General features: G+C 40.6%; 2 protein-coding genes across 2 annotated transcripts in view; both read left to right on the top strand.

Moving 5' to 3' along the window:
• The window catches only part of Scrn1 (secernin 1), a gene marked incomplete in the record, with an annotated part of 68,355 nt that overhangs the window by 708 nt on the left and 44,518 nt on the right, over positions 1-23,129 (top strand). Inside the window, 2 exon segments of the mRNA XM_013510669.1 lie at positions 17,066-17,152; positions 17,596-17,701. Of these exon segments, the coding sequence (XP_013366123.1) occupies positions 17,679-17,701 (23 nt within the window).
• On the top strand, positions 14,342-15,312 carry LOC102016679 (60S ribosomal protein L37a-like). Its single transcript, XM_005377486.1, has one exon. It carries the CDS (start codon positions 15,040-15,042, stop codon positions 15,310-15,312), a length of 273 nt encoding a protein of 90 aa, XP_005377543.1. The 5' UTR covers positions 14,342-15,039.

The raw sequence follows: 23,129 nt of genomic DNA, 5'->3' as shown, positions 1-23,129 counted from the left end.
AGGTGAGCCGCGCCCCGGAGCGCAGGGAGCCCGCAGCGCCGCTTCCCCGGGCGGGTTTCCCCTCGGTCCGCCATCGCCGTCCCTCGGAGCCCAGGGTGCTGGCTCCGGAGAGCTGGGGATCTGGGGAACAGCAGAGAGGTGGTCTCGGCTGGGGCCGGGGTGACACGGGCTCGGAGGCTGCGGGGGCGCGGGGCGCAGACACCCGCCCTGCCCCCGGCCCTGTAACTCCGGGAACCCCGTCTCCGCTGTCGGCTGCCGTTTCTTGCCTTCTCTTCTGCCGCTGCCCTGTTGCAGCCACCGGCTGTGCGCCCGCGCGGTCCGAACCCTGCAGCCCTCAGGCCGGAGCGCGGGCGCGGAGCGGGGCGAGCCCGGCGCCTCCCCGAGGTAGCGCACCTGCGGCGGGCGGCGAGCTCGGCGAACATGGCCGCCTGGCCCGGCCCTGCGCCCGGCTCCGCCTGCCCCGCGTCCTGCCGGCCCTTCCCGCGGGCCGGGGCCGGGGTCTCCATCCCTTGGGGCACTCACTCTGCTGCTGTAGTCTGCGCTGGCCGCGCTCAGGACTTGACACAACTTCTCCCCAGGCCGCACCTGGGCGTTTTCGGGTGGGTCGGGTGGGTCGGGGTGGTCCGGGCACTTATTAAAAAAAGGCAGCCGTGTCTTTCCGAGATGTTCGCCTCGGTTTATCTGTGCCTCCTCGGTTTGCTCCCCACCCACCCCACCCCCCCGAGCCAATTATTTGGCGACATAAACCATGAAGTGTGCAAAACAGGAGAGACCCTTGAATTTTAGAGAATTGGTGAGAATTAGGATTGAGGAGTAAAAATGTCCATTACACCCACTTGAATCTAAGGAAACTGTCATTTTTCAGTGACTCAAAGCTGACCTAGTAGGGCTCTGTTAAATAGTATGGCTTGTGTATGTAATTGTAGCTTGTAAGAACCTTAGTCTATGCCTGTGTCTATCTTCTTGGTGTGTGTGTGTGTGTGTGTGTGTGTGTGTGTGTGTGTGTGCGCGCGCGCGTGCGCGCGCGCTCTCGCGCTGTGATCCATGCCGGGCTAGAAAACGCATCACTTGCAGCCGAAACCTAATGTTAATTCAAAATGGCAGCATGAAAAATCAGGCCAGGCGGAAGCAGCACAGACCACAGCCAACAACGACTGCCCCCTGACTTCAGCCTTGGAGGGAAGTCTCTCTTGGGTATGAGGTAGGGAGTGATTCCTGTCGCTAGTTAAAATTTAGCGTTTGGCAGAATCCTAGGGAGTGAGTGGGAAGTTTGCAAAGCTGCTATTCTTTTCCCTAACTTGTGAAAAGCTATACAAAACCACATTGAAACTCTCTATGATTTTGATCTGATTTTCTTCAGGCTCAGCTAAAGTTGACAATGTGACTGCTAGTGTCTGATGCACAACTTAGATATGTTTTGTACCTACAAGCAGATCTTAAAAGAGACGGTGTAGAGTGTAAGCGTCAGCCAGGAGCAGTGCACATGACAAATACCGTGCAAACAGCACTGCATTGGAAGAGCTGATTTGGCACCATGAGTAAGTACCCAGGAACCAGGGAATGGCAAGTTCCTGAAAGGTGACTCATTTTAGATTTTTTTCCCTTTTCCCTTTTCCCTGCCATGCTGCCAGCCATCTTGTCTTTTAGGAAGGAGGAGATGCAGGAGGAAGCAAGTGCTCTGGTGATAATGCAATAAACGAAGATGGCCCAAAGGTCAGGAATGGCAGAGCTAGAGGCATCCTGACCAAGTTTGCTGTCAGCCCCTCTTTTTACAATGGGAAGGCTGAATCGAGTAGGACAGATGGACCACCAAGGTCATAGACCTGACTAGTAACTGACAGTGAGAATCCAAATCCAGGTCCTGTAATTCCATGTCCACAGTTCCATATGGCACCTTTACTGTTACTAGGATGGCAGATACTTTGAACAAAGAGAAACCAAGCTGTGCCTTGAATTTAAAAGCCCATAGGTGTTTAAAGTAAGGTTGCCATAATTTCTTATTGCAAGCCCATTGAACTTCTTAAGCTATGTCCACCTCACATTCACATTTCCTAGTTATGAGACTGCACTGAAGAACTAAAGCCTTAATTGTAACCCGAATCTTTGGGGATGGAAAGTGTATTCTTTTATTTAAAAATTAGATGCTTCTGTTTGTGTTTGGCCAATTCATTTGGAAAAAAAAACCTAAGCAGTGCATGTGTCTAGTTTTTTTGAGTGTATTAATTGTAAGTAGAAGTAAATAACAAGTCCGTTTGAAAATAACTTGCGCTGAAAGCAGAAGTTTTTTCTAAAATTTGAACTTGAAGTTTGCAAGTTATCATCAGTGACCCTGGATCGACCAAAGCAGAAGTAGAGATTGCGTGTGGGCTTAGTGTCCGTGCAGTAGTGGTGTGGACAGGGACATCCTTGTGTTCTGTGTTCATAGTCAGTGATGTGGGAAGCAGAAGTAGGCGTGAAGTGGAAAACAGGAACAACGTCTTGAGACAGTGGGGTAGATGGGAACTGGGTGTGGGTAGATACGTTATTCTGATGAGACATGTGCCATGAACAGTGCCTTGCATTAGAGTATGAGTGTGAAGACATGCCTAAGAGAATTCAAAATAACAAGCTTTAAATATATGTAGGGCTGGGGAGGTAGTTCAGTGCTTGCCTAGCATGTTTGAGGCCCTGGGCTTCATCTTCAGCATCACCAAATACAATACAATTTAAAAAATACATAATACAGTTTATGTTTGTTGGAGAACAATAAAAATACAAATACACAAAAGTTATTTTTAAGAAATCATTATTTTCTTTGAGGTGAGAATTGAATTCTGTGCCATCCAATTTGGCAGCTATTAGCCGCTTGGGGCTACTAAGCACTTGAAATGTGACTGGTCTGAATTGAGATGTCCTATCAGTGTAGAAACATACACCAGTTTCCAAAAATTTAATGTGAAGAGAATTTAAGGTGCGTTGTAAGTAATTTTTGTATAGATATTATATTGAAGTAATATCTTGGATATATTGAGTTAAATAAAATGTATTAATAAAAAGCTTCATCAGTCTTTACCTTTTCTAGTGTAGTTGCTAGAAAACACAAAATAGCAGGTATGACTTCTGTCTGTCTTGTGTTGAATTTCTGCTGGACAGTATTGGTCCAGGTCATGAACAGGGAATGGAAGTCGGTGGAGGCTCTTGATGGTGCTTGTACAATTGGGCATACAAGAAGGAACACACAGAAACTGGAAGGGGATGGGATGACTGTTGTATTGCTCAGCATTTCATTACTGTGACCAAATATCCAACATACATAAAGGAGTGAAGATCTATTTCAGCTGTCTGTTTCAGCAGTTTCCATCTGTGGCTGGTTGTCTCCAGGGCAGAAACATGATGGTGGAAAGGCATGGCAGGGGAAAGATGCTGACTGTGTGGCGGCCAGGAGCAGAGAGAGCAGGAAGAGCCAGAGAGAGGGCAGGACCTGAGGACAGGAATATTCCCCTCCAGGTTATGCTCCTAGTGTTTGCCTTCTTCCCACCAGGCCCCTTCCTAACGGCATATTCAGTTGTGAATTTATGAATGGGTTTATCCACTGATGAGGTTGAGGCCAGCTCTCCTGTGATCTCCTCCCTTTCCCAAAGCTCCACCTCTGAGCGCATAAGCCGTTTAGGGGACATTTTGGATCCAAACCATATTAAGTGGAGAAGGAACACAAGGAGCAAGTGGTGACATTTTGTAGGTTGAGAAGAGATGTAGTGGTTTGGAACAGCTGTGTTATAAGAGGTTTTTCCTTTGTGCTGGGGATGGATCTAGGGCCTTGTACGTGCTGGCTATTTCTGTCCTACTGAATTACCTCCCAAGCCCTGTGATACCTTTTGAATCTGAATAAGAAGACTATCTAGTGATCTCAGGACTTAGGAATGGAAACAGGGTTGGCAGGTGTCATGGTGGTGGGTGGGTCTGTAGGTAGGATGGTTCAGTGCTGAGGTGACTGTGTTGTACATTGCACAGTAACTTCCTCAATCTGACATATCTGTGTTGACCCAGCCAAAGGAGGTTAATGGACCCCAGGATAGAGAGAGCACCCTAGGCAAATCAGGGGCCCTGGAGCCTAGCTCTGGTTCTGCCTGTAATTAGGAGTATGACCTTGAACAAGTCACTTGTTATTTTGTCTCCTTTCTAAAAATGGGGTGAACGAGAGCTGTCCACATGACACTTGGTAGTTTCCATGGGATAAGATATGGCATATTAAAAATGTAAGTGATGCTGGCGGGGTGGCGCATGCCTGTAATTCCAGCACTCAGGAGGCTGAGGAAGGAGGATCAGTGTGAGTTTGAGACTAGCCTGTGCTACAAAGTTAGCTCAAGGCCAGCCTGAACTGCATAGTGAGACCCTGTCTCAAAAAGACCAAAAAAAAAAAAAAAAAATCATATTTATTTATTAAAACACTATATAATGAGATAAAACTTTTACTTCTATACATGTGTATTAGAGAACAAGAAGAAAAAAAAAAGCCAAGCCTTCCTCTGCTCTTTGCGCGTGCTGATTTCATGGATGCTGACAAGAAAAAAAAAAGACAAGCCTTCCTCTACTCTTTGCGTGTACTGATTTCATGGATGCTGACAATATCATTTTTGTACTTGCTGGCCTGAACATCTGAATCAGAGGTCACATTCAAGGATGCATCTGCACATGGTCTTCATGTACGAAAGCAACACAGACTATACCTAAGTGGTATGGGCATTTTAATTAAAAGGACCAGTATAGTTAGTTCACCCCACCTCTGTCATGGGATTTTCCTGCAGCTAGCAAAAACAGCATAGTTGTCAAAGATTCTGTTTTATACCTTCCAACTTCCTTTTCTTTATCATTTCCCACATTGTGCAACCTGCTGGTTGATGGTAACAATAGACAAGTTTGCAGACATAAAGCTGCAAGCAGAGCACTTAACATTTGGCCTGTTTTTTCCTTTATTCCAGTAGAGTGGATGTACAGGAATTTAAAGGAAAGTACAAACAAGCCAAAAAAGTAATTTGCATTATGTAGTGAGTTGGTAGACATACCCACAAGGTGCAAGATATGGGGCTGGGAATATAGCTCAGTGGCACAAGTGCCTGCCTGGCAAGTGCAAGGTCCTGAGTTCAATTCCTGGTACCAAAAAAAAAAAGGTGCAAGATGTGTTTGAAATATACAGTGAATATTTAAATTTTTAAAAATTACTACTGTTAAAAGCACATTATTATTAATCTTCTTAAAAATACTCCCTCTCACTTTGAATACACTTACACCATCATTTTTGCCTCTTTCTAAACCAATTCTGGAAGTTTTCTTTTGTGTCTTTACAAGGCATGATAAAATTTATAGCTTACTGTTGCCGAGTGCCAAAAGACAGACTTGTAAGAACATTAGTGTGTCCTCATCCACCTTATTCACTGGGCCTGGCATCGTGTGACTTCTGGCTCTTCCCCAAAGTGAACATGGCCAAGGAGGGTAAATATTCTGAATTTATTCAGGAGATCAAGTCATCTACAATAGCGCAAGTAGACATTCATGAAAGACGACTTCCAGAACTGCTTCAGAAAGTGGAAGGAATGATAGAAAAGTATGTTCATAGTAAGGAGGAGCATTTCGAGGGGATTAATGGAAATACATCTTTTACTATAATAAATACTAACACACTGTTTTTCAAATCACACCTTGTAATGTTGTCTTTAAAATGTAACTAAGTAATGCAAATCATGTTTAATTTGTTAGATTTGGCCAAATTTTCTAAAGTTACTTTTCTTACATCATTGTTGTTAAACCTTTAAATTTTTATTATCCTTTTAAAATATTAACTTATTTTATAGTTCCATATGAGTGAGACTGAATATTTTTTAGTAAATATTTTGGCTTATTTGTACTTACTTTTCTTTGAAATGGTATTTCTGTACTTTCATATTTTTTCTTTGGGATAATCTTTTATTGATTTATAAGAGCTCTTTGTATATTAAGGAAATTGTCTCTTGATGGTTTTGCAACTTATTTTCTTTCTTTCTCTCCCTCCCATTTTTCCTTCCTCCTCCCTTCCTTCCTTTCTTCCTTCCGTTGGTGCTGAAGTTTCAATCTGTGGTGTCATGCATATTAGGCAAGCTCTCTATGCTGGGCTCTATACCAAGACCTTTATATTTTACTTTGAGACAGAGCCTTGCTATGTCTTCCAGGCTAACATTGAACTTGTGATCCTCCTGCATCAGCCTCCCAAGTTGCTAAGAGTATAGGTGTGCACAAATATGTCAGCTGTGGTATTCCATTTAAAAAGTTTTGCCCAGTGTTTTAAGTCATATTTTTAATTTAATCTATAAATATTTTCCTTTGTGAGATAATTGGTTTTATTTATTTTTAATCTTTATTTGATTTAACTTTTCAAAAGTTAAATTTTGAATTTAATTTATTTTTCATAAGAGTGAATTGGAGGCCTGGACATATTTCTTCCCTCATTTTCCATCAATTATCCCAGCAGCATCTATTATTTAGTGCATCTTTCACCTTGGCTTCAGATTTGGCCTTCATCATGTAATAATTTTCTACATGATGGCCATCTTTTATGACTCTGTACTTTTGCATCAGTATCAAACTGTCTTAATACTGAAACTTTGTAATATAGTTAATGTCCTGGAAGCCTCCTCTTTCTTTATGAGTTTTCATTCCCAAAACAATTTGCCTAATCCCACATATATTTTGCAGATGACTTTCTAGATTTTTTGTGGTGCTGGGGATTGAATCCAGTGCCTTGAGCATTTTAAATACATACTCTACCACTGAGCTGCACCTCCCACCCTCAAAGATCACTTTTGACATACTTTCTCTCTGACATATTTTCTCAAAGATCCCTGTTTGTGTATTCATTGCTGCCAGATTGACTCCACTGATTAATTTAGAGAGGATGGACCTGGCTCTTTCCAGCAAAGAATGGGAGCATTTCCTGTTCAGATTTTCTCTGTCCACATAAAGCCCTACAATTTTTTTTTTTAAATTTTGAGGAAATGCTGTCTCTTTAGCAAATTTATCAGGAAATGGGAAGAATCCCCATAAGGAAAACTGTAGGACGCTGGTGATAAGCTCAAACCTCACATGAGGGAAGATATGCTTTCTGTCCTTGACTGGGAATATGGAGTCTGGACAGGCTGAGGGTTGGAGCATTTTGGAGTCTCGATTTCCGCTTCTCTCCTTTCTTGTTTCACCGTCCTGGGAAGGCTACATATTGTCAGTTTTCACATGTGTAAAAGGGGGATGACTTCTGCATTATGGGGTTGTAAGGATTAAATGATTATACATATATTTATATATTATTTATTGCTATTACATTACGAGGCACCTAGTGAGTGCTTAATGTTCTAGCATGAAATTTTAGATTGTATGAATATGATTATTTTAGTTGCCCCTGTCAAATGACTCTATAAATTTGATGTAATTCCAATACAGGGCCAGAAGAATTCTGGAAGGACTTTGCCGTTTAAAAGAAAAAAAGTTTGGGCTGGGGGGCATAACTCAGTGGTGACGTGCTTGCTAGTACACATGAAGTCCTGGGGTTCATACCCTGCATTAAAAAAATTAGAGCGAAAAAAGTGACCTGTGTTAGTCATATCATCCTGCCCTCCTTCCTCAGAAGCTCCCAGGGACTGAGGGAACTAGATGCACTGTCCACTCAGTCGGTCAGGTGACAGGAAAGGGCCAGGGGCCTCACCTGAAGCTCAGAGAGGAACTTGTGCTGTCTCACAGTCCTTTCCTCTGTTCTTACAAATCTTTTATTTAACATAATCCCCAGTGCCAAATCTCCTCCCCTGAGGTGAGCCAGAGTCCTGAAAGCTCCCTGAGCACTTCTGATCCTTTCAAGTGAGGTTAGCTCTTCCTCTCTTGGCTCTGTGCGCACGAGCGTTCTCCCTCCTGGTGATAAAGTCCCTGGTAGCGTCTTAGTTCCATCTTTCCTCGGGTTCAACCTAGTGGTTATAGGTGGGTAGATGCTCAGAATATGGGTTGTAATTCACCTGACTTTTTAAAAATCCTAATTAAAATTATATAGTGATCAAAAGTTCTCCTGAGTATTTTCCCCCCTCTCTTAAAGTGAAGGCTTAGTGGTTTTTTTTTTTTTAATTGCACTTACTAGTGCCCTAGTGACCCAAAAGAATTAATGGAATGTCTTAAAGTATCCTTAGGCACTAAAATAATAAAATTTTAAAAATAACTAAAAGTCCAGCAAAGTAATATGACCTTGCTGTAAGAAATTTTAAAACTACATCATCAGATAAGGTGAAATTTAAAATTTTTATTTCCATACCCCCCCCTTATCCCGCTGCCAACTATCAGATGTTAATCCTTTCAGGTCCCTTTGTATCTCTCTGTTTTTCTTTCTACTACCTATGTATATGTCATATATACTTATATTTATATGAATGTTTATATATATATGTATTTACAATACATTCATATGTACCTATACAGGTTCTTTTTGACAGTACAGTGGGACAAATTTGCTAATAATAAAACACAGCAAATAGCTCTAAAATTAATATAGTTTTACATTCTATTTGCTAGACATTAAATGATCCTCTGGTTTCACACTTTTGGAGATTTGTACTTTGTTACTTTATTTCTTCTTTAGAAAATTGGTGTTGAAGTGTTTTTTAAAAGAGCAACAGAGAGTTCATTAGTACCATTTTAAGAATGAATGGGAAGTTTTTTTTAAAAAATCCTAGTTTACAGAGCTAACAGGTACATATCAACTCACATTAATGGGAAAAGATCAGAGGAGACAATGCTCTGTTTAGCTGGGAGAGGAAGACAGATGGTGTGAACGGGGAGGTCATAATTCAGAGCAACCTTGCCAAGCTAGTGAACACAATGGCAGCTATGTCAGAGATGAGAACAGAAGGAAGTGAAAGGCTGCTAGATGTGGCTTGCTGAGTAGCTCCCAAATATTTCCCACAGAAAATGCTTTTGGCAACTAACCATAGGACTGCCTATTGTAAAACATGCTCTTCCTTTATCTCCAGGGTGCTGTTCTTTAAGAACAAGTTAACGGAATAAACTTCTCTCGGTGTATCTTTATTCCAGATACTCTGCATATATTATCTCATTTACTCCCCATAACTACTCAGAATTGACATGATGGCCCCATTTTGCAGATGAAGAATTTAGCAAGTGGAAAAAAAAACCAGAATCTAGGTCTGACTTTCTTTTCTTTTTTTTTAAAATTTTATTTTAAAGAGAGTAGTAAATGAGAAACAAACAAACAAACAAAAGCAACAATAGCAGCATACCAATATCACAGACATAAACAAATGAAAGCAAGAACATTTAAAGTGATACAGGGTTTCAAGACAAAATAATACAAATTAACAGTGGTTGTTATATTACATATTGCTATCCTCAACTACGTTACTCAGGTTACCAGATGTAAGAATGGAAGACTGTTCAAACCATTGAAAACAATAAGAAAGTAATTATTAGATAAAACATTAGAGATAATATGGAGTTTCACTAGACAAGATGGTAGGAATTCACCATGGTAATTCCACTGCATATTGTTACCTTCAAATCAGTTGCTCAGATTATCAGATATAAGCATACAAAATTGATCAGAACATAAAAAATTTTAAGCATTAACTGTTCCTTTCAATATACCATCACACATCAGCAATACAGTTATCATTTATTCAATATATATACTTATATTTTACCTTCCTTCTTTCTTTTTTCTTCTTTCCCTCATCCCAGTCGTTCCTTCCTTTGAGCAATTTCTTTCCCTTTCCTATCATCTATTGTACATTTTGAGTTTTACTTATTCTTTCAGGTTCCTACACCAAGGAGACAATATGATGTTTACACATATGGGTCTGATTTATTCCATTTATAAGTATGGTCTCTAGTTGCATCCATTTACCTACAAAAGCCTTGAGTTTATCTTTTTTTATAGCTGACTAATACTCCATTGTATAAAAATATCACATCTTTTTTATCCATTCCTCAGTGGATGGGCATTTGGGTTGTTTCCAAGATTTAGCTATAACAAATTGTGCTGCTATAAACATGGGTGCACATATATCGCTGTGGTATGATGTTTTTAATTCTTCTGGGAAAATATCCAGAAGGGGAATAGCTGGGTTAAATGGAACTTCCAATCCTAGTTTTGTGAGGAATCTCCAAACTGATTTCCACAGTAATTGCACCAGTCTACACTCCCACCAGCAGTGGAGTAGGGTTCCTTTCTCCCCACAGCCTCTCCAGCATTTGTTATTGGTTGATTTCTTGATGATAGCCATTCTTTCTAGGGTGAGATGGAATCTCAGTGTTGTTTTAATTGACATTTCTCAAATGACTAATGATGTTGAACATTTTTTCATGTATTTATTTGCAATTAGTATTTCTTTATTTGGGAAGTGTGTATTCATCTCAGATGCCCATTTTTGGATTGGGTCTTTGAATTTGGGGGGCCTGATTTTTAAAAATTCTTTATATGTCCTAGATAGAAGTCCTTTGTCTGAGGGGCAGTTGGCTAAAATTTTTTCCCAATGTATGGGTTGTCTTTTTACTCTATTGGTGATTTCTTTAGATGGGCAAAAACTTTTCTTTTTTTTTTGTTTTTCTCCGGTACCGGGAACCGAACTCACGACCTTGCGCTTGCCAGGCAGGCGCTTTTGCTGCTGAGCTAAATCCCCAGCCCCCAAAAACTTTTCAATAAGATAAGATCTCAGTTGTTGATTCTCTGAAGTATTTCCTGTGCAGTTTGGTTTTTCATGAACTCTCTGTCTACCCCAGTGTTGTCAAGATTTTTACCTACTTTCTCTTCCAATAAATTTAGTGTTTCTGTTTTAATATTTAGATCTTTGATCCATTTTGACATTAATTTAGTGAATGGTGAAAGATATGGGTGTAGTTTTAGTCTTTGGCATATGGAAAGCCAGTTTTTCCAGCACCATTTATTAGAGAGGCTATCTTTCTTCCATTGAACATGTTTGGCCCCTTTGTCAAAGGTAAGGTGACTGAGTGTGTTTGTAGTTGTGTCTGTGTCTTCTAATCTGTTCCACTGGTCTTCAGGTCTGTTTTGTGCCAGTACCATGCTGATTTTATCACAGTAGCTTTGTAATATAATTTCAAGTCAGGAATTTTGATGCCACCTGCCTTACCTTTGTTTCCCAGGATTGCTTTTGCTATTCAAAGCCTTTTCTGCTTTCAGATGAACTTTAGGAATGTTTTCTCTAGATCTGTGAGGTATACTAATGATATTTTAATTGGGATTGCATTGAATCTGTACAACAGTTTTGGGAGTATGGCCATTTTCACAATGTTGGTTCTTCCTATCCATGAGCAAGGAATATCTTTCCATTTTGTAATATCCTCTTTGATCTAGGTCTGACTTTCTTAAACAACCTTAATGTAGCCTCTTAGAGTCATTCTAATAGCATAGAAGTAATTTAAATTATTAATGTGATACAACTGCTTGCTTTCTCCTTCCTTCCTCCCTCTATCCCTTTTTCCGACCCTATGAAACATAGAAAACTGTCTTTCTACCTGCCATGCGTAGGAGAACATCTTCCTTACAATGAGCTTGATCTGACTTTATTTTTCTGATTTGGTTAGCTTCATTGGAAAATGAATCCAACTTAAACTGTGTACTCCTTGGCTTTTTAAAAATTGTGTGTCCAAGAGGAATGAATGACAGTTTATCACTTGAGGATCTCTTAAAGAACTCTTGCATTGTAGATGTTTGTGCAGCTTACATTTTTTAAAAAGTGGAACTATATTTTAAATGCACCAGAGAAGTGGGTGGAAGATAACCAGATGTGGTGAAATTTTGGTAGGTGGTCTTGAATTCAGGTGTGTCTCAACACTGTATGTACCCATAAGATGTGTATATCTACAATATTATCTTTCAAGTATATAAACATTCCATTGTCACTGAATACATGTAAATTCATTGAAAGTGTTACTAAATTCGTGAACAATACTCATTACATGTTCTCCCCAACAAACTATAGTGACTATGTGGGGGTGTCTGTGAAAATTTTTGACATGAAGACATTGGAAAATATCATAAAGCTCTTAGAATTTTTTTTTTTTTGGTTTTTCTCTGGTACCAGGAACCGAACTCATGACCCTGTGCTTGCCAGGCAGGCACTTTTGCCACTGAGCTAAATCCCCAGCCCCAAGCTCTTAGAATTGAAGAATACTTCTGTAAAGTAATAATTGCCTAAGAGTAAGTATAAATTGTGAAGCAAACATTTCACCGTCCTACGGACACCTCTATATTTCTTTAGTTTCTAGTCTGTCATGTGATTCAAGATATTAAATCAGACATCTTGCTGTAATTTATGTTTCTCTTTGGGACCATATCTTGGCAAATAAAACAGAATCATGTGGACATGAGGTAAAATTAGTTCATTTGTCATGGCTGAGCTCTGGGGTCGGTCCCCCCGCCATGAGTCTGTGGCCTTTTTCAGAGCTGTATTTGTTAGGGGGCAATGAACTGGATAGCAGATTTTTTTGTTTGCAACTCTTCTATTTTTTGTAAAAAAATTTTCATTATAGATCCTTTAATTCCCTGTGGAAAATTTGAAAATGCTTGCATAAATAAAGGTTAAAAATGTGATCCACCAATCATATTATTACTATTCTTTTAATTTTTTTTTAACATTTCCTTACGATTTTTTGCCCACAGCACACATTAGGCCCTGATTCAATCCCCTGTATCAAAAGGAAAAAAGGTTGGATGATATCTAAATGAAGTAGTGAAAAATTGAACGTGAAACATTAAGTAACAATCCAACTCAGTTTCAAAGCCCAAAGGATAGGGAAAACCCAGCCTTCTATAACTGTCATACCTGTGCTGGGAAAAGGAAACTACCCTCTTTTAAATTACTCTGGGACTAGGGGTTCACCTGCCCAAGACAAAGTACGACTGCCAATACGGTTTTTGACTTCTGATAAAATTAAATGGTTTCCTTAAAAATAAAATGGAGAAACTAGAATGGTAGAAATTTGATGGCCAAAAGGCTGGCTGATGCCTGCAGGGGATTTATTGTACTGTTGTACCATTCTCATTTTTTGCGTTGAAAGTTTCCACACTGAGAGGTGCAGACAAAAATGAATAATACTTTTGAGAGACAAAGAGGTAGATAACCCTGTGGCTGTTATGTGCCAGTCGTAATTGGCTGTATCAGAATCACTTGGGTTTGTTAAAAATACCCTTCCTATGATCTCAGCTTGGACCCTCTGAATCAGAATCTCTGAGGAAGGGTGGCTGGGAGTCTGCCTTTTTTAATGAGCTCCCCAGACCATTTTGTCACTTGGCCAAATTTGAGCACTATGGATTGAACCAGAGTCTGGGAGTATTTTGTCGAAATCAGATCTTGCTTATCTTTTTCTCTCATTGAAGATGAGATATAGGAACTGCTGTTTGCTTAACAAACAAGTATCAATATCTTGTTCTATGGCTGTCTCTGAGCTGGGTGCTGAGAAATAGGGATTTATATGAGTGTCTTCCTGGGACTGTCTGGTAAAGAGAGATAGATGCTTTAAAACTTCGGGAAAATAAAGAAAAGAATGGGACTGAGGCTGTCTGTTTTCCATAGTGCTGGAACATACCAAGCCACACTTAAAAATCTCTCCCAGTCTTTCCTCAAGGTTGTATCTGAGCCCCAAATAAGTTACAAGTAAAGATGCCAAAAAATTCCTTAATAGTATATCAGTCCAGTGCTATCTCTAACCTTAAAAAGTTTAAATATTGTGTGTTTTACCTTTATTTTTTTAATCTTTAATTTAAAAAATTTTTTTGAGACAAGGTCTCACTATGCAGTTCAGGCTGGCCTTGAGCTTACTTTGTAGCTCAGGTTGGTCTTGAACTTGCAGTGATCCTCCTGCCTCAGCCTCCCAAGTGCTGGGATTACAGGCGTGTGCCACCATGCCAGGCTTATGTGTGCTTTACCTTTAGAAAGTTACTGGTTATGGAAAAGGCATTTACAAAATAGAACAATGAGAACCAACCCGGTGTACTTACCTATCACCCAGCTTTAACAATTTTTATTTCACAGTGAATCTTACTTTATCTGAGTGCCCATCTTCTTCCAACTCTGCACTTCCACTGTATCATTTCACATGGGTCTATTTCAGTCTATATGTGTAAGGGACATGTGTTCTTCTTATATACATAACCACAGCATCGAGGTCATATTTAAGACATCAACAGTCATTCTTAATATCACCAACTATCCAGTCAATGTGCATGTCATGCCAATTTTCTTCTAAAATTTTTTAGTTTGCTTATGTTGGTATCCAAATAAATTCTGCTCATTACAATTGATTGATATAGCTTAAGTAACTTTATTTTTCATAGTGTTTTTCCTCTTTTTGATTGTTGAAAAAGCCAGTTTTGTTCTATAGATTTTTCCAGAATCTTAAATGGTGTCCATTTTTTTTGTTTTACTGTTATCTAATGGTTGGATCTAGTGCTTTGACCCTTCAAGCACATTTTAGTTGTACTTGGGAAAATGAGTGAGTCTGATGAGCCAGGTGCTGACAGCACATTGCTCTGAGCAGTAGCCCGGGGGTGAGGGGGGAGTGGATGTTTTGAGTGCCCACTGTATGCAGCCTCTGTGCTGGGTTCTTTCCATATGCTGCTGTATTAACTCAAGTGCTATGTTGGGTTGAGAGGGCCAGTCCCTTTTCCAAATGAGGGTAGCTCTGGCTTGTAATTAGTGGGTGGAGTAAGGATGGGAACTGGGGTCCGTGTGTCTCTGGTCCCTATGCACACAGGGCCACAGCACTAGGCAGGCATGTAAAAGATGTGCAGTTGCACAATGGTGAGGCGAGTCAGGCCTTTGGACACAGTGTCAAGGGGTAGAGGGACATGGGAGAGTATAGATCCTGTTCAGAGGAGCCTCTCCCAACTCTTGCTGTCACACAGGATGTGACTCAGTGTTGCCAGATCTTGGAGTTGTCAAATATCTGAATCTCTGTGGGAGATCTCTAGATCTCAAAAATATTTGCTGCTGCTCTCTGGGTTTGGGCCTAGGTTGCGTCGATATGGCCAAACACACCAAGGTCAGCGTTGTCGGTAAATACGGGACTCGTGATGGTGCCTCACTCTGGAAAATGATGAAGAAAATTGAAATCAGCCAGCGTGCCAAGTACACCTGCTCCTTCTGTGGCAAGACCAAGAGGAAGAGATGGGATGTAGGAATCTGGCACTGTGGTTCTTGTATGAAAACAGTGGCTGGTGGTTCCTGGACCTACAATACCACTTCCGCAGTCACAGTCAAGTCAGCTGTCAGAAGACTGAAGGAATTGGAAGACTAGTAGAAACTCTACTATTTGAGACATCCCTAGCCTATAATAAATAGGTTAATTTGTGTAAAAAGATATTTGCTGCTAATTCAGCTTTCTAAAAAACACTGTGTAGGGCAACACTTTGGATCAAACCAAACAAACCTGCAGTCCCACACCACAGTGCTGGGAAGTATGTCCGCTGAAGACTGGTACGCAGGACCCAAGGCCACTGTCAGAGGGAACTGTTGCCCTTGAAGCCAGAGAAAGGGAGTGTTTGCAGCTGCTGAAAGATGTGAGGTGACCGTGGAGCAAATCTTCAGAAGACAGATGAGCATTTAGAAAAAGCAGTATTTCTGAAGTCTGAATAGATATACTTTGACAAAGGGACAGCTTTCATTGTGGTCCTCTCATTTTCATAGTCTGTGTCCCAGATGGTATTGTGAACACTTTTTAAGTACTTGGAAGTATCATTTAGATCGCATCACAATCCTGGGAAGAATAGCCTCTCACTATCCCTGTTCCTAAAGGCTTAGAGAAGTGGCAAGGTTGAGATTTGAACCCAGGTGGACTCCAAGCCTGTTTACTTATTGCTATTGTGTGGATCTGGAGTGTCCCCTGAGCACCCGTGTGTCAAAGGCTTGGTGCCAGGTTGGTGCTTTTGAGAGGAGATGGAACCTATAGGTTATCACAGGTGAACTCTTAAAGGGATAAATGCATCGTGGGAATCCAACTCCTTCCTATCTCTTTCTTTCTACTTTCTGGTCATGACATGAGCAGCTTTGCTCCACTCTGCACTCTTCACCATGAAGCACTGTCTACACACAGGCCCAGAGGCAACAAGGCTAGTCAGCCTCCAGAACTGTAATCTCTAAAACTGTGAGCCAAAATAAACCTTCCCTCTTTTTAAGTTGGTCATCTCAGGTATTTGTTATAGTGACAGGCAGCTGACTTGTACACTTGATACTCTATATGGTCTTTCTTGATAATGCCTTAGTCAAGTCAAGGCATTGACTATTAGGAGCTGGATTTAATTGTCTGTAAAGTGCTAAAGTGTTATGCTCTGTCTTGAGCTTTTATTCAAAGAGTATTACCTCTTTCTCTTAGGTAATATGTGAGAAGTCTGAATATAGGTGTGTGTGTGTGTGTGTGTGTGTGTGTATATGTGTGTGTGTGTGTATTTGGGTATATGTATACATATGATTTTTATTGGCTGCCATTTATACCCCAATTTTAGTTAGATAATTCCTTTCCCAAACACTTCATTATTCTTTACTATTTCAGTAGCAGATATATGACAGAACAATTGATTTTAAAATGAATATCATTTGTCCCATTTTTAGTTCAGCAGGAATTTCAATATTTTAAAAAATGAATTAATCAAAAAAATAAGATAATTTTTCTTTGCCGTCTACAAGGTGGTAATGCACAGACATTGAATTTAAATTTAGGAAAGCTGGGAGGGAAGCCTTGCTGGTGACTTGGGTTTCATTCTTTGTGCAAGGAAAAACAGTTTGTCACAGTTATTTGCAAGACAGTTAACAAGCCTACAGCTCATACAGACAGTCATTTTCTTCCTCTCAGGCGACTCAAGGCTTTCTTATTACTGGCTAAGGTGACTGATGAGGGTCATGCTGGCTTTGCTGAGATAAAGAGGCAGGGCATTTGGCAGTCATGCAAAGAAAACCCCTGCCTGGGCTCAGGGCATTCACGCCTTCAATAACTCCTCACTGAACTTGAAGACAAAGATCTTTTCTTCCACGCAGCTTCCTCTCTCCTTGTCTAGACATTCTGCCAGTGGTCTCCTAGCTACAGGAGTGCAGCACTCCAGTCCCACAAGCCCCGAGGCCAGCCTCCTGCCACCAGTTAGCGGGTGAGTGTTGGGAGAGGCGTCCTTTGTATCCAGCTCTAGGAGAGCAGCTAATATCTTGTTCCCAAGAGGAAGTCATGGATCCTGAGGGAGGTTCCTCAGGATTAGAAACTGAGCTTAGGGATACTTCACCATAGCGATGGCATCACATTTAAAGCTGCATGGGTCAGTACAGAAGCTTCTAGCCACATGTAGCTATTTAAAACGTTTTAAAAAATGGGCTAAACAATTCATAAAATTGATCATTTCAGCCATTTCTAATTATATAGTCCGGTAGTGTTAGGTACCTTTACACTGTTGTGTGATCAATCTCCAGAACTTTCCATTTTGCCAAATGGAAACTCTGTACCCACTAAACAACTCTCTATTCCCAAGCCCTAGAAGCCCCATTTCTATTTCCTAGTTCTGGGTGTCTGGCTAATCTTGATACCTTGTGTATTGTGCAGTACAGATTGAACATCCTGCATCAGAAAATCTGAAATCTGAAACTTTTTGACACAAGAATGGAAAATTGTACACCTGATTGCATATGCTATGGGCCTCAATGAAAATGTAGGTACACTAAAAATATTATATAAAATTGATTCCAGGCTATCTATTTAATGTGTATATGAACTATAAGTGAATTTTATGTTTAGACTTGAGTCTTATTCCCAATCTACTTCATTATGTGTATTCTAAACATATCTGAAATCTAAAACACTTCTACTAAGGATTTTGGATAAGGGATACTCAGTTTGTGTTTGTGCTTCCTGCGATTGGCTAATTTCAATTAGTATAGTGTTGGCTATTTAATTCTAAGTTAATTAAAAATTCATCTCAGTTGCACTAGCTGCATTTGAAGTACTCAGTAGTCCCATCTGGTTAGTACTAGATGTACAGTACTACTGTACTGTACTAGACAGTACAGATGAGAATATTTCCAACATCTCAAGAAGTGTTACTGGACAGAAAACTGCTGTATTACACTGAGAAGTGACTCAGAGGAAAAAAATACCAGACATATTATCTTATACCCAGCCAGGTAATGAATAATCTGATGACTTTTACTGCAAAAATGATAGAAGCACCAAGATATTTTCATATTTCCAACTTGTGGTTTTATCTCAACTTCTCATCTTTTAATAAATTCCCTCTCCCCTAGCAGCCTGCACCATTAAAAATAATTTCTATTGGAGAACCTAGAGAACATGGATATATAGTGCAGACTACAGGTAAATACACTTTAAAGTTTCTTAGTGAATGCCTGTCAGCCTGTCCCACTGATGGGAGTTAAATTGGAGTGTCTCATTAATTAGCACTGTTAGTTTATTGCTAGCCTGGCAGGAATCTTAATAGGCATTTGCCACAAAGCAGCCTTATTCTGTAGGCCTACCCTTTAAGCCTGTTGCTTTTAAGGCTTTTCCCTTGTCAGCCACAGTGAGAGAAATGGTGTTTCTCTATGCAGCATATACCCTCATTTATATGTGCTGATGTAGATACCCAAACTTAAAGGTAGAGTTTCTTAGCTGGGCCTGGTGGCTCAGGCCTGTAATCCCAGCAGTCTGAGAGGCTGAGACAGGAGGTTTGTAGTTTTGACCGCAGCATGGGCAATTTAGTGATTTAGACCCTGTCTCAAAACATCAAAGGAAAATCTGGGGATGCAGCTTAGTGCTAAGGTCCTGGGTGCAGTCCCTCACTTCTGGGGGAAAAAGTAGAATTTTCTCTCTCAACATTTACCCTTATACTGTGAGATGCATATTTCTTTTTCTAAAAATGCTTTTCTAAAAAAATGTTCTTATCCACTGAATTGATTTTGTTACCCATGGGAGGCCACAGTGTGTACCTCTTGGAAACGCTGATTTATAGGCACCTGAGTTCAGTTTCAGGCCTACAGCATTACACCGAAGCACCGCCAGCAACCACCCCCACCCCCATAGAAAGTGAGACACCGCTTAGAGGAGGTGGGTGGAGGTTTGAAGAAAAGTGAAATGATCAAAAATTCATTTAGGAGAGAGATGAAAATTGACCCAGCAGGTATAAAAGGATTTCCAGGTGGAAGCAAGGACCACCTTCCTGGTTGTTCAGTGAGGATTAGGAGCTACATATCAGGAGAAATGGAATTGATCCCTAGAACTCCTACCTTTAGCTTCTGGAGGAAAGAATTTCCTTAAACCAACCCTGATGACTTCAGTGGCTACTTCCTGAGGTTTTTTTTCTTGAGTCTTTTTGGAATGACTCTACCCAATCCTTCCACCTCTTCTTTGCTACTTCGGTTTTTATGGATGAGGGCACATTTTGTCACTAGACTAAGTAGGGATTTCACAAATCATTATTTTGGGATCATCAGAAGCCTTAACATGGAAATCTCCTTTTCTGGGTTGTTTTGGGAAATGGAATGGCTACCCTGCTCAGTGGAGTTCTCACTAGCCTCAAGTGGCTACTTAAAATGTAAATGAATCACCGTTTTGAATAAAAGTGAGAATTTGGTTCCTTAGTCTTATTTACTACTGTTCGGTAGTCCCAGCAGGCTAGTGGCCATCATAGAGGAGAGTGGAGATGCACATTGCCTTCATCACAGGGAGAGGCCAAGTCCTGCTCAGGCCTCTCTCAGCCTGGTCAGTGCACGACAGAATGTGCTCGCAGGCAAAACAAATGGACAGTTAGACCAGCTAGTTTGCTACTGACTGATAGTTTGCTGGTTGATTTAGCTGTTTTACTGGATATACATTTTTGATGATACACTGAAATTGCACTCCTTTCTGTCATTCCCAGTCATTCATAAAATTCAGTGGAAAAGCCAGCCTCCCTGGGCCCACGTTTCTTGTTTCTCTTGCCTGTCTCCACATCACGGGCAAGTGACTTCGCTGACGTGAGGACCAAGCAGATGCCCTGACTGAAGACTAGGTGCTTGTTCAAAATCCTGTGGGTTTTATGTATTTTCCACAGGTATATCTTGTAAGTGCAAGGCCAATAGATTCCTACCGTTTTTTGGGATCGAGTAAAGTAAGAGTCTGTTCCTAAATCAGACATGAGCACTTTATAAATGGTGCAAGGATGGGGGAGGAAGGGAAGTCCTGTTACATACTTGAGGCTGAAATTCCTCTCCTTCTGCCAGCCTTGCTCCACCTGCCAGCAATTCTTCCTCTTCTCTATAAAGTCAATAACTCCAGAAGCCCTCTGTGAAGCCATTTTATATTACAGTTATTCTAGGTCTTACTTGTACATAGGAATTCTTTATCTCTCTCTATCCCTCAAGTCTGCAAATATAGCAGTTTTTGTGGACATGAGGAAGGTTAAGGGAAGAAAGAACTGGACTCTGTTTTTTTCCTTTTTTTTTTTAAAGTGGGTAATGTTTTGGGAGCTAGGAGGGAATTATTTTCAGGGTTGTAAGAGGTCTGCCATCTCTGTACCCTGGAAGGGACCTGCTCTAAGCAGAGCAGTAAGGACTCTTAACAGCTCAGGGTGGGGATATACAGGGAAGCCTGATGTGACCTGGGCAGAAATAGCACCATAGTCCCTCACAGGGGTGTTACTAAGCATAGAATATTGCAGGCTTCAGTTTGATAACTGCTGTATATATGAATGAGGCAAGTCAATTTTGATTGGCTTGCTTGGCAGAACTTTTGAGATGTCACTTGTATTTTAACTGTCAGACCCCAAGGTATCATTTATGTAGCCTCCATAATTTGTAAAATATGTTTCCAAGCATCATTTTATTTGATACGTATGAGAAACCTGTGGGCTGGGACAAGACATGTGCAAGAGGAAACACAGGCTCAAGGAGATAAAGTGATTTGCCCAAGATCACACAGTTTGTAGGTGGTGGAGCCAAGCTTTGCATTTCAGTCTAGTGAATGCTTTTCTGAGCACAGTGCTTTACTTCTCACACGTTGGACTTGGCATAAAACCCATTTGCACTAGATAATTCATGACACAAATACAATAGTTGGTTCAATAGATGTGTTTTTTGAGTAGTTATAATGCAAAAGGTTAGAGAGGGGGCTTCTGTAGTTGGGTGGCATGAGTCCTTCCCTCAGGGAGCTTTCTTTGAAAGAGTATATTTTCAAGCGACAAATGTTCATTACTCTAGAACAAACTTGGTGTGTTAAATAAAGCTTGTGGGTACTGAATAAATGACCGAGTCCTTTATAAACGTCTTCCTGAAAGCAAGCAGTTTTGAATCAAATCCTTAAGGCTGTGCACAAAGGCTAAGGGAAGGGCATTGTGTAGGATTGATGGTAAGAAAAGAGAGTTGTACAGAGTCCTGTGTTTGTGGATATTAGGAAACTAGGTAAGAATTTGTGTTCATTATTAGTTGAGAATGTGCTATACGTAAGATACCGTATACAGCTGAGTCACAGTGGCATGCAAAATAGACCTGGTTCCTGCTTTCAGACTGCTTAGTCTTTGGGGGTAGGTAGGAACTATTGATTGTTGATAGTAAAATAATTACACAAATATTTTAGATTATAATAGTTATCACAAAGGAAAAGGCAGAATTCTTTAATAGTGACATAAATTAAACTGACATTTGAGCTGCTATATGAAGCTACAGGAATTACTAGGCGAATAGTTTTGATGTAGGGAGCGGGAAAAGGAAAGCTTATGTGTGGGGCATGCACAATGGCCTATGGCCTACAGAGGACCTGAAAACGGCCTGTGTGCTGGAGTTGTGAAAGTGGGGGGTGGGGGTGTATGAGATAAAGCTGGGAGGGGACACAAGGATGATCAGATTTTGGTCTTTATTCTAAGAGCTGTGGGCAATGTTAGAAGCATTTTGTGCAGCAATTACACAAGCAGATTTTCTTTTGAAAAAGATTACTTTGTCTGCACGGTGGAGAATACTTGGAGGGGGAATGATAGAGGTTTTGGAGCAACCCCTTAAGAAGCTACTGAGGGTAGAGATAATGTAGCTTGGTGCAGGGTGGTGGCATTAGGGATGGAGAAGAGTCGCTAGTTTCCATAGAGATGTAGAAGCTCAAGTGTATAGAACTTAGTCACATGTTGAGTAATGGAGAAACAGATGGCAGAGATAGTTTCTGAGCCCAAGTTGCTTCAACAGGATGGATGGGCAACTGACCTTTGAAATAGGGAACATTGCAAATGGACCCAGTTTGGGGAAGAAGATAAATTCAACTTTGGATGTCAGGGAGGTACTTGGATCTGTGGGTCAGGAGCTCAGATTGAGAACTGAGTGGGAATTAAATATGCTTAACTGATGAGGGAAGCTCTGGACATGCCTAAATTTTCCCAGAAAGAAAAGAGCATTAAATGCAAAAAGAAGGATTAAATAGACAGGATGCGTGATTGCCATTTAGGAGAGAACAAGGCAGCCCAGGAGCCACTGGAGAGGTGGGAGGAAACCTGAAATGTTCTTGAGTGTTATGTCACTGAGACAGAGTAAAATAATTGTTAAAAGGGTGATGGTAATATTATTTTTAGACTATGTTATTTCTATATTATTTCTAGACTAATTTTCTCATTACAGCCTAGAGTCTGTTAATGTGGTTGCCATGCATCTCTAGGTCCAAGGTACCTGTGTAGTGCACCGTTACCAAGTCCAGGTGGCTATTGTCTCTGTGTATCCTGTATCCTCTGGTTCTGCATCTGTAGAGTCAGCCAGCCTAGGAAGGAAAATACAGTATTTGGAATGGGAGGGGTGGAAGTGCATCTGTACTGAACATGTACAGACTTTTTGTCTTGCTGTCATTTCCTAAACAGTACAGTATGTTAATTAATTTATATAGCATTTATATTGTATTAGATATAAATAATTTAGAAATAATTTAATGTACAGGAAGATGTGTGAAGGTTATATACAAACACTATACATTTTATATAAAGGACTGAACATGTGTACATTTAGTGTTTGTGAGGGGTGCTGGAACCAATCCCTGTAAATACCAAAGGATGACAGAGTATTTATTTATTCATTTATTCATGTGACAGATTGCAGTGTGAGTGTGCGTGTGTCTTCTGCCTAGAACAATAATCTCCT

This window comes from Chinchilla lanigera, unplaced genomic scaffold (assembly GCF_000276665.1).
Source record: "Chinchilla lanigera isolate Chin_1 unplaced genomic scaffold, ChiLan1.0 scaffold00009, whole genome shotgun sequence".
NCBI lineage: Eukaryota > Metazoa > Chordata > Mammalia > Rodentia > Chinchillidae > Chinchilla > Chinchilla lanigera.
The sequence above is the reverse complement of the archived record's forward strand: the minus strand, read 5'-3'. Positions and strand labels throughout refer to the sequence as shown.

Bases quoted from the DNA above. Each gene is read 5' to 3' on its own strand.
- LOC102016679 (XM_005377486.1), top strand. From the start codon at position 15,040: ATGGCCAAACACACCAAGGTCAGCGTTGTCGGTAAATACGGGACTCGT.